General features: G+C 38.8%; 1 protein-coding gene across 5 annotated transcripts in view; it reads right to left on the minus strand.

Moving 5' to 3' along the window:
- MECOM (MDS1 and EVI1 complex locus) overlaps window positions 1–12,336 on the minus strand; it is a 478,689-nt gene that overhangs the window by 25,375 nt on the left and 440,978 nt on the right. For 3 of the 5 annotated variants that reach the window (XM_066600783.1, XM_066600767.1, XM_066600800.1), the window contains 4 exons: window positions 6,966–7,068; window positions 6,541–6,757; window positions 5,899–6,046; window positions 3,610–3,766 (listed from right to left, as the gene is read on the minus strand). In XM_066600783.1, coding sequence (XP_066456880.1) covers window positions 3,610–3,766; window positions 5,899–6,046; window positions 6,541–6,757; window positions 6,966–7,068 — 625 coding nt within the window. The remainder of the gene's footprint in view (window positions 1–3,609; window positions 3,767–5,898; window positions 6,047–6,540; window positions 6,758–6,965; window positions 7,069–12,336) is intronic. The other 2 variants (XM_066600793.1, XM_066600776.1) reach the window with 1 other exon arrangement.

A 12,336-nucleotide genomic window follows, 5' to 3' on the forward strand; every position in this document is an offset into this window, starting at 1 on the left:
TCATTTTCAAATGATCACTTCTTAGAAGTCTATTTTGTAACACTAATACAAGAAAAAGACTTAGTCACTAATTTAAAAAAGCACCTTTAAAAATAACTATTATTGTAATTAACAAGATTTAATCCATGGACAGCACTGGGACAGGCTGCGCTGAATGGCCTCACACACTGAACAAGAGAGTTTATACTTTAATGTGGCCCTTGAGCAGGTTAGAGAAAACAGAACGTCTGTAAGCTGCAATCCCCTGTGCTTGATATCTGACTTTAAGTAAACCAGATGGGCTAATAGCTTCCATACAGTACCCTTCAACAACAAAAGACACCGTTATTCTATCACTGCACCTACAATGTTTAAATGGAACTTATAAAGATATATCCTACCACCTTTCATCACTTTACAGCAAATCCTACAACTCTCGAAAACCCATGCCCCAATGAACATTATCCTATCAACATCTAGCGTGCTCAATTTGTATTTTCTAAGAAGAGTGGAACAAGATAGCAGTCAGAATTGCATATTTTCTGCTTATTAAACACATTAAGCAGTGTACTGAATATGCCGGCCCAATTATAGCATGTGGTTTCTATTTGGAGGACCTGAACAGTTTGTGAAGGCGGTGAGTAATTACCTTTGTGTTGGTGAGCTTTCCCTCAAGTTTGAGCAGAATCGTGTAATAAGAGACAGTTGCCATAAACAGACTGGTGTGCTGTACACTGTGTGTGGCCTGTATCTGGACACAGATAGCAATTTTACATGTAAAATACTTTGGTGAAAGGAGATTTCAAAATTGTGTAATTATAGGAGTAGTGCCCAAAATTGTGTGCCTCTTAGTTCCATCCTGTAATAGAACAACCGACTTCGAAGTGTGCCTAGACGTTCTAGCTTGTGTGCAGGCAACTGGTTCTGTTCTGCGCATTTTTTATCCGCTACCTTAAAATCCTACCCAATGGCTTGTTCACATTAGCATTAGGGGATTCAGTTTTCCGGTTCCATTCGGGGAGCACAAAAACGGTACAGTCTTAGGGTGCATTCACACGAACGTATATCGGCTCGGTTTTCACGCCGAGCCGATATACGTTGTCCTCATGTGCAGGGGGGGGGGGGGGGAGGGGGAGGCTGGAAGAGCCCTGGAGCACGAACTGAGCTCCCGCCCCCTCTCTGCCTCCTCTCCGCCCCTCTGCACTATTTGCAATGAGAGGAGGCGGAACAGGGGTGGGGCTAAGTTCCGGGAATTAGCCCCACCCCCGTTCCACCTCTCCCCATTGCAAATAGTGCAGAGGGGTGGAGAGGAGGCAGAGAGGGGGCGGGAGCTGAGTTTCTGCTCCTGGGCTCTTCCAGCCTCCCCCCCTGCACATGAGGACAACGTATATCGGCTCGGCGTGAAAACCGAGCCGATATACGTTCGTGTGAATGCACCCTCATGATGGAAGCGGACGGTGCTGTACAGCTCCCCCCATTGACGTTCGATTTCCATCCAGCAGTCCATCATTTTGCCAGAATTAGCAGGATGAAATAGTGCTGCTTGCGGCGCTATTTTGTCCAGTTTTATAGAGAAAAATCAGAGACAGAGGTTTCGAATGGAAGCTCCAACACCAAATGTGAACAAACCCTAAATTGTATGTACATTTTTAGAACCAGTTTATGTATGTATATAGTCTATAAAAAAAAAAAGTAGTAACTTTGCATATCAATTACTACCTTCCATCCATCATGAGTTACACTCTATATAATAAACCAGAATTGCATCCACAGTCCTGCCAGTCACTATTAGAAACAGTCAACACAAAGTTTTTTGAGTTTCTATAATTCTGCAGCACTTTTTATGCTACACCAGATTAATGTCTTTGTATACACAGTGCACGTCTATGAATGCAACTCTTCAGACCAACTGCTGTGTAGACATTATCCCAATAAGGAATACCAGGTAGTTATAGCTCTGAAACATTTACAATTGTGAATACAGATCTGGACTAGAATACTGAATATGACTCAAGACCAGTACATAATGAAGTATTTACAAATACATGAAATTTTTAAAATGATGTTGAAAAGTTGAACACACATATTAGAAGTAGTACCTCCATTTTTTGAAAATGTCTGACACGTCATAGAAACATCAGAATTTTTCACCATTTGGGATGCATGAGCTTCCACCCCCCCTCCAATCACTAGAATGAAGAATTGATTATTAGCTGATTATTAAATATTAGCCAATGCTGATGTGTTGCCAAATCAGTTGGGGTCTCACGGACTATCTACAGTGCTTCATAACGTTTTAAGAATTGGAGGCACAGGGTCAACTTCAAGGGGTGGTGCCAAGTTGTAGTTATCCTTTATCCACAGGATAGGGAATAACTTTATGATTAGTGGGAGTTTGACTACTGGAACCCCCACCAATCCCAAGCATGGGGGTCCAGTTAGTACACAAGTGAGTGAAGCGGAGGTTGCACAAACACACTGATGCTCCATTTAATTCAATTAGAGTACTGTAGATTACCGAGTTTAAGCACTTCGGCAATCTGTGGCACTGAGATTGAAGTGAACCTCTGCTCCATTCACCCAGGGATCAACTAGACCCCCGTTCTTGGGATTGTGGAGGTTTTAGCCATTCGAACCCCACCAATCATAAAATTGTCCTCTTTTATGTGAAGAGACAATAAACTTTATAACTTTGCAAAACCCCTTTAAAAAAGGGATCTGTCACTATGGAAGTCACTGCTCAACTGTAAGTGCTGGATAGGTGAAAAGACAATGATACAGAATATGTAATTGTTGTCTAAGTAATGCATTACCATGTAATCCTGCAATTGGTGTGCTGAAGCACTTAGGACTCCTCTCATTATATAGCAGACCTTAGGAGTCCTGGATATGTATTAGTATACCCGACATGGACATTTGAGGGTTTACCGTGGGGCATCCCAAGAAATACTGAAACAAATTCTATCTTCTGAATCTGTGCCCTTTTGTATACATAGCTATTACAATGATTTAAGGAGGGCAAATGGTGACAGATTTCCATTAAATTTTAGATGGTGAGTGTGTAGGGAGAATGACATCAAAAATTATTAATAACTGACGCATGTAGTAGAAAGCCATCTGAATGGTCAAACCACAGGGTCATATTTTCAGGCCATGTGTATACCATAGACAGCACACAGATCCATAATAGTCTATGAGGTTTCTCATGTGAACAACTGTTAACAGGGGCTGGTGATCCACGTGAAAAAAAAAAAAAAGAACACTGCATGTTCCATTTGCGTCAATTTTTATGAAGGAGTAAACAAGACAAGCAATGTGCAGGGTCCATGGAGATCGTCCAACATAAGTTGTGCCTGAAGTTTCTCAGGCGTAACTCGCATACAGCCATGTGAATCCAGCCTGATTCATTACTTTACTTTATAATGTGTCAGTTTGAAGATCAGCTCTGTATTAGCTGTTCTATTGAGTACAAATACCGCTAGTACAATAACTGCTTAGACTTCTGTTAAAACTTTCCTACAGGAATCTCCATCATTCATGTCTAATTTGTTGATGTTTGGTTATAAAATAAAATAGAAAAACAAATCTTTGGAAGCAAGAAAAAGAAAAAAGTTAGACAATGTTACTCACATACAAAGGGCTTGACACTGCTGTGAATGTGCTTGTGTTGCTTGAGACCTGATGAGGTTGCAAATGTTTTGCCACACTCAGAACAAGCGTGGGCTCGAGCTCCTACATGCTGGGAGCGAATGTGCCTTTGGAGGTTGCTAGGATCCGTGAAAACCTGCTAGGAAATGAGTACACATTAGTCAATATGTGTACACATCAATTAAAATGGACACTTGCATTTATATATAAGATACATGATGATGTCACTAAGTCAGTATATACGTAGGAATGTCTTCTCGAAGAATTGTAGATTAGTCACAGAAATAGTATTTTTATTAAATACATTCTCCCAATCCCAATCCTACACCGGTCACCTGCAGAACATCCCACTGTAGACACATGTCATTATCTCTGGACTGAATACACTTTTTCCTGATGTCCTGAACATCTGCAACATCTGAACTGTCTCCAGATTGTTTCACCGAATCTCACATCAAAGCAAGGTGCACGTCTACATCTCAGCCTTCAGTCAAAAACATTTTAAAGCAATCCGATTCTTTAACTAAAAGTTGTAACGTAAGTAATAGACTGTCCATTCTGATAATGTCTTGTACCTAGACCAACAGAACAAACCTTAGTGTGGCATAGAGAGACTCAGAAAGGTTACTGGAATTTGTAGAGAGGAGAGGACCTCAGAGCCAAAATCAAAACAGTGTTCCAATGGATGCCAATTACTGCACCCTTCACCACGTCAGGGACCCTTTAAAACTGAGCAAATTTTTTTATTTGCAACATCTGAAGGAACCAAGACTTCTACTCAAGTTCTGAATTGCCTAGAAGAGGGGAAGGGAGTTCAACCTAAGTTAAGGCTGCCTCAATGTTACGTATAAATAGGAAACAGGGTGGAGCGCCTCCAAGAATAGGTGAAATGTGAAACTCAGTTGTACAACAAGTCTGTAGATGGGAGTAAGTCCCAAATGAAAAAAAAAAGGCTGAAGATGAGCCAGCCCAGAGGAATGCTTCACTAAGAAAGTGGGCATACTGAAAATGAAAGTACAAAACCATAAAAATACTCAAAATGTGGTGGGACCGTTTAATGAGCAAAAGAAGCATGGGGTCAGAGAAACTAAACCTAACTATTTTTTATTTGGAATACCAGCATAAAGACGCATTTGAAGTCTAGCAAGCCGCTTCCTCAGTAATGCTGGGGGTAAACACCCATATTCGAGTAAGAAGGCATAGGCATGTGTCAGTTTTCGGAGAAGTAAGTTTCTTTGAAAACTGGAACACACCCATGCCTTCTCGCTCTTATACACGTGTGCAGCCCACAGCATTACTGAGGAAGAGACTTGTTAACTTTCAAATACATCTTTATGCGAGAATTGCAAATGAAAAAAAAAAGGGTTTAGTTTCTCTGACTCCATGCTTCTTTTGCTCATTAAAATGTCGCACCACATTCCCAGTATTTTTATGTGCTTGCACTCTCAATGGGATATATATCTAGAGATGACCGAGCATGTTACTCGAGAGAGCACCGCTACTTTCGAGTAACTGCATGCTTGTCGGAGAAAATCCTGGGGGGGGGGGGGGGGGTTGGGGGAGGAGAGTATCTCCATCTCCCCTCTCCCGCACCCCTGCTCATCCCCCCCGGATTTTCTCAGACGAGCATGCAGGTACCTCGAAAATACCGGTGCTCTCTGGAGTAACTGCCCTTACCGAGCATGCTCGCTCATCTCTAGATATATAGATTGTTTGAAATTTCACATTTGAGGATCCAAAAATGTCAAGACTGTACAGAAAATATCACATATATAGTAAATGAAATACGATAATTTATACATTTCTGTGAAGTAATCTATTCTTCATCTTTGCATAGTAAAGATCTTATAAAGGCAGTACAATTAAAGTAAAAGCTGAAATAATGTAAATAAGACATTAGCATCATTGTTTTACTCTTCAAGTAACTGGCTTTGAACATTTGTCCAGCCCTTGTGAATCTTTGCACTTATTTTCTATTCGGCCAAATCAATCTACAGGCGCCATATACCGTACCATGGTTTTAGATCTAAAAGTCTATACTGTAACTCCCAAAACAATGTCATTGTAAATTATAATTTGCCAGAAAGTCCCCGGTCCAATCTTACACAAGTCCCGCCCCCTTTTGGCACCGACATGGCAAATCTCTACACAATATTTAAGTGTGGTACTTATTTGGGTACAATACTTGGCAAGACAAAGTACCGCTCATCATTTGACAGATTGCCCCAGTCTACAGTGTATTTGCAATGACCAAACACAAATTCACATTACCTTGGAGCAGTTCTCACACTCATAGTGCTTTCCAGTATCGTGTGACATTTGATGACGGATTAAGTTGGACTTCCAGTTAAAGGCTTTAGGGCACTGATCACATTTGTATTCTCTCTCCTCTGTGTGAGACTGTAAGTGCTTGTCCAGGCTGAAGAAGAAATGCAGATTTATAACTATAAAAGCCTGTTCCATTTGGAGCATGTTGTAAAAGCATTACATCATGGACATGAGATAAGAAAAGCGTGCTAAATGTTTTTATAGGTGCAAGAGTTATAGACTTATTCAGCCTTATATGTATAGTAAAACGATCTATTAAAGAGTGTAACAACCATATGCCCAACATCTATGGCATCAGTCGAAAATAAAGTGGAGATCAATTTGGCCAATCTCAACGATGAGTGGTGAAGTGATAAACAGATTGGCTTTAACCATGGAAGATCTATACAAGTGACCCAAAAATGTATTAGACTTAGTTAATAATTATTCTAGGTTTCCAATTTCATCCCATTGTTCCTTATGATGGGGGTATTGCTAAAGTACAAGTATACACTAAACATGGTCTGGTCATGGTCAAATCCTTCTAGGTTTAGATCACCATTAAGGAGGCAGAGGGGAAATCTTATAACAAGATTGTTCACTAACCTTTGTATGTCCGGAAACACCTGATCACATTCTTTACACTCATGAGAGTGTTGCATCTCAATGAGGTCATTGTCATCGTCAAGACTTTGCTTGAAGTTGTTCTCAACCATTGAAAACGCTGAGTGGGGTGTACCACAGGGAAACTTCTGGTGGTCAGTGAGTTCGGTGTTGGATTCAAACAGCTGATCACACTCCTCACAGCGATACTGACACTCCTCTGTTTAATAAAGCAAGAAGATGCTTCAAACTTATTAAAAAAATGACACAAAACAGCAAATCCAACCATATAAAATAAGCCAGAATGAAAAAAAAAAAAAAAGTGCCTCCTGCATTGAAAAATGTATTCTATGACTTAACAAAACTGCTTTCAGCCTCCTGGTCACACCGTGTGGGCATTGGACAATGGGCAATAGTATGGAGCTTACCATGGATGTCAGGAGCCATTGTTAGATGAGTATAATCTTCACTCTTCATGAACAATAAGAGCTCTTCGCCTGGCTCAATGTCAGCTACAACTCTGTAGAATATCTGTAAAAGAGACTGTATAATCAGTGCTGGTGCTAAAACCCGCATGTCATTATGTGTGTGCTCAATGCCCAAGAAAATGTTTACCTTTTCAAATGGGACCATAACTAACTATACTATGCCGTAAAAGGTGATTAGCCAAACTCACTCCCCGCTGAGTTACACTTCCTAAATACAGAAAACATGGCAAGACAATCCAAAGCATGAGAAATAAATTAAAACCGATTGTGTTCCCGAATGAAAAGGAAAAATAAGAGACTTGTATCATCCCGTATAGAAAAGGTTCTACATTTAGGGTAATGTTAGGGTAGGATTTATATTTTAGGTTTCCATGGGCCTTCATCCGTCGTCCAATTCCCTAACAGTGTCCTCCACTCAACACTATAAATCTTTATAATGTTTAAATTCTGCTATGGGCCATGAATGCCCCCCCCCCCCAAAAAAAAATACATACATTATATTTTTATTTATTTATTTCATAGGTTAATAGTCTTTATTCATTTTCATGTTATAAAAAAAATCCTTTTTATGTCCTAAGTGGTAAAGTGTATGTATGTGTGTGTATATATATATATACATACATATACACACATATATATATATATATATATATATATATATATATATATATATATATATATATATATATATATATATATATATATACACACACACACACACACACACACACTTTACCACTTAGGACATAAAAAGGATTTTTTTTATAACATGAAAATGAATAAAAACTATTAACCTATGAAACTAACTGTATGAACATCTAAGAGGGTCATGTATGAAAAGTGTGAAAGTATTGCTCCCAACTACTGGTTACAGCTCTGGTTTTTCAGATTCAGATCTGTCCACATCATCATCATCTTCATTCAGAACCTCCTTCACTGGTTCCATCATATTTGACAGAAAACAAATACGAATATCTCCCAAGAATCCAATGGACTTCACTGTAAATTAATGGTGTCTGACAGGTGCTGGTTTTATCTGCCATATGGCAGATCTAGCAAATTGCTTTAGTTTCCACTATGAATGGAAGCCGCAATGCAAATGTGAACATAGCCGAACACTTGGGCCTGATGATCGGTGTGTATAAAAAGGACCTTAAGGCTGACAATCAGGCTGTGAAAATGGACCAAAAATTATTATAATCAGCCAACAAATGAGAAATTGCTTATTAGTATATTTTAAACAAATTTTTAAAGTTCTATGTCAATCGGCACACGTTACATTGAGCCGACATCTTGGTCCTTGTAGAAATACCATTAGAAAAATAAGCAAATAGTTCTATTATTGGTGCCATGAGCAATAGCTTCATATTGATTTGTGCCATAACCAACTCTAGTCCGGAAGTTTTACTTTCCATATGAAGCTTAGACTACTTGGCATTTACATTGGTTTATGCTGTTCTTAACTGCTCGTAGACTATGTTTTGGATCTACTCGGTCTTTCTGCTGTCCTGTCCATCAATACTTGATCGGCTGGGTCTGCCACTCAGGAGTCCCACCAATCAGCTGATTGTCTGGCCCGCTGCCAGTGCAGGAGGCCAGATCTTACCATTGGTGGTCATGGCCAAAAGTGTAGTACTGGGCTTCACTCATTGAAATCACTGGGAGCGATGCCTCCTAATACACTTCTGGCTCTGACCACAATGTAAAGCCGAAAGTGTAATGGGAAGCATCTCTCTCAGTAATTTCAATGGGAGTGAATCTGGCTACTACAAATTTTGATCCTAACCAACGATGACAACATCCAACCCCCGCACTGACATTGGGCCAGACAAATCAGCAGAGATCTCGAGTGGTAGACCCTTGTGGATCAAATAGTAAAAAAGTCCCTTTAAACATGGAAGGACACTTGTTGCCCCCTTGTCTTCTACTATCTTAGGGATCTGACAAGAGGAACCAAGGAATCTGCTGCTTTGGCAATGCATCAACAAGGCTCACAGTCACCTCTACCTTTCAGCAACCTTGAAAATTACATAAGAGGGCTTAAAGTTTTCCTTGCCGTTCCCCTGCTCTATGGAGAAGATACCAGTGCCCAGGATTTTCTGTTCCTTATAGAGATGTACTAATATTTTAGCTAAATATTACATTTTACAGACTGGAAGATATGAGATGGTTCTCAGCGAGTTTCTCTCATCCAGCCTAATTTGACAAATCAATGACACAATTTTAGAATCAATTTACTAAACATTCTGATTTTTAGTTTTACATGTCACAGCAAAAGTGTAGTTTGCATGCAATTCCAGTAGATGGCTCTAAAAGCTAGCTATGCATGGAATACACCATGATAAAGTTATTCTTCAACCAGAAAGATGGAAAGATTGTAGGACTTTTGTAGTGATAAAAAAAATATGGGTTCTTTTTGTTTGTGTAATACAGTACGATTCCGGAATTTCAGTGGTTTGGATATACCATAAAAACCTAATATTTCATACTAAAAAGAAGTTAATTTCAAAAGGTTGACAATTAACCTATAAACATCTATGTAAAAGTTGATGGGTCTTTGCAAAAAGCCAAGAAGCATACCTAAAGGTTGAAAGGATGTCACTTTTGTCATCAGTTCTGCAACCTAAATGCAATCCAACTCTTTCAGTATCAATGTTTTTATGGATTTTAAAACTATCCAATTTCCTTTTTTATAACAGAATTTCATTCTCATAAAAAAAGAAGAAAGTGCCGGCTGTCTGAATCTCTCGCCCTACTGTGTGAGATAAACAAGTGAGATTGTGAGCCACTACTGGGGACAGAGGCTGATAAGAGAGAATGTCTGTAGAGCGCTGCAACATATGTTAGCACTATACAAGCAACAAGAAGAGGATATGCCATTATACAGAATACTACATTAACATTACACTCATACCACCACCTTCACCAAGGTAATCCTTACCACTATATTGAAGTGAATGCAATTACCGTTTAAATTACGTTAATCATTTACAATTTCTGTATACCGCCTGATACTGGGATTCTTGTTACAAGGTATTATTTAGTCTTGGGTGCTGCTATATTCAATGGACTAGTACTCTAATTCTACCAAAATAATAATAATAATGGATGTCACCGAGAAGAAGGTTCATACTGGAAGTGTACTTCCCTTTAGGAACAATGAACTTCTCTCAGCACTTAGCATCACCTCTTTTGGCAGCTTTCACAGGTTCAGCTTATTGGCTTCCTTTCCAGCAGCATGTTGACATTTGAATTGTGACATATTAGAACTTTGCATTGGCTTCTCGGAAACAGGCAGGTTCAGAAGACAATACTCCCCAAGACAGTTCGGTTTTGCAATACTCCCTTTCCCTGTGATTGTAAACATGATCGTCTCAAGTACTTTTGAACCTCTATTAAAAGAAAAGCTTTGACTCCTGGTCATACTTATATGGTGACTATTGCAATAGAATGTATACGGAGACACGTAGCAGAGCTGGATATGTTATTTGTGGCAAATCAGTCTGATAGGTGTCATCTGGGTTTTGCTGTTTCTCGCTTTCTTAAAGAACTGCAGGTCTATGCTAACTTCAGGATCACTAGAATTATTGATTGGCCTCATTGATTCTCCAAAATGTGATTTACAACAGTCAGAATCACTTCTACTAGATCTAAGAATCAAGATTTGGCCTCAAAAATGTGAAATGAATTGATTTTAAAGTTTCATTGTCACAATCTTCCTTGTCCTGTATGACTCCAATGTATAAGACAGTTAAGGCTAATATTTTATAAATAGCAAGAATTACATTAGAAGTTTGCTTATTTAATATGCAGACTTTAAAAAAAAAAAAAAAAATAATAATAATAATAATAATAATAACAGACCGAGCCGCAGAGTGCCCAAAACTTAATTCTGCATTACCCTAGCAATGTATATAGGGGACGGCACAAGTACTGTCCCCTATATACATTCAGATTATGTGAAAATCAAGCAACTGTAATTATTAAGTAAAGACATGCAATAAAGCACATCCACAAAGATAGGTTTAAGATGCTTTCAAGTGTCTTCTTCAGACAATGTGTGCTGTCTTGACGGCTTGCAATTAAGCCAATTGGGATCGCTTTAAGACCAAACTTTCAGATGTCACTATGACTAAGTAGATCACTAATTTCCTAGTGTTTACCATTAATCTACAATTAGCACATTCATTAAAATCATCAGATGTTATCTGGATAAACATATAGAAGCAGAGTCCTTTGCCTTGATCTTGTATACCGATAGCTCACACAGATCTGACGACAGATACTCGGTTATCTGGTTCTTTATGAAATTGGCCCTAGAATTAGTGTACTTCAGATAGCAAAATTAGATTGTGAACCCCTCTGGAGACAGATCCTGATATGAAGGTATTCTCTATCGGCCTATAGTCTTCAAGCAAAAATAAAAAAGTCAAGTTATAGATTTTAACCTAAAGAGAAAAAAAAAAAAAACGGACTTTAATAAAAAAACACCTTACCAGAAAAAAAAACAAGCAAAAAACCCCCAATTTCTGACATTTCTAATACCATAGCTGATAAATTTTGGGGAAAAAAAAATGTAAAAAATAGATTCCTAAAATCAGCAATTTCCTACAGAACGGAACACTCTTCTACATCTTTCACCATTTGATACAGCGGTCTCTCTCAAACATAATTTACACTTTGCAATTAAACAAATATAAAAATCATTTGGCGGTGGTTGCTGACATGTTAAACGGCTGGCACCCCAGTGATGTCATCCGCAGCTCTCTGCAATGGGAGGGTCTACTAAACTTTGATTTCTACATGCTGCTGTAATGTTTGTCAGGTGTCATATTCGCCTAGCTGTTTGGGAAAGGAAGAAATGCTCTCTTCGAAGACATAAATTAAAACTGCTGTTCTACAGAAGGCCAGCGACATAAGAGCAAAAGTGTTTAAAAAGCGGCAGTACATGAGTGGTGAACTTCATGCTTCATAAATTATATCCACATAAATACATTTTATGCTGCCCTGTTACACAAAATATTATTTATTATTCAATGCCGGGAAAAATAACCTTTGCGCTGCCAATAGGAACCTCTCCAGCCATTTCTGTCACCGACTTGTTGTAGGAAGCGACAACTTCACTTTTTTTTAAATTTTAACTAAATATTCAGATTGCATTCCAAAACATACAAGCTGAAAATTTACCGCCTTAGAAATGTGAACTCTCACCTATCAGATTAAATCCCACATTTGTACCAAAACGCTAGACTGAAGAGAAAAATCATGACTTCGAAAAAGAACATTGGAAAAGGCCAAAAAATGATTCTCC

This window comes from Eleutherodactylus coqui, chromosome 1 (assembly GCF_035609145.1).
Source record: "Eleutherodactylus coqui strain aEleCoq1 chromosome 1, aEleCoq1.hap1, whole genome shotgun sequence".
NCBI classification, from domain to species: Eukaryota; Metazoa; Chordata; class Amphibia; order Anura; family Eleutherodactylidae; genus Eleutherodactylus; species Eleutherodactylus coqui.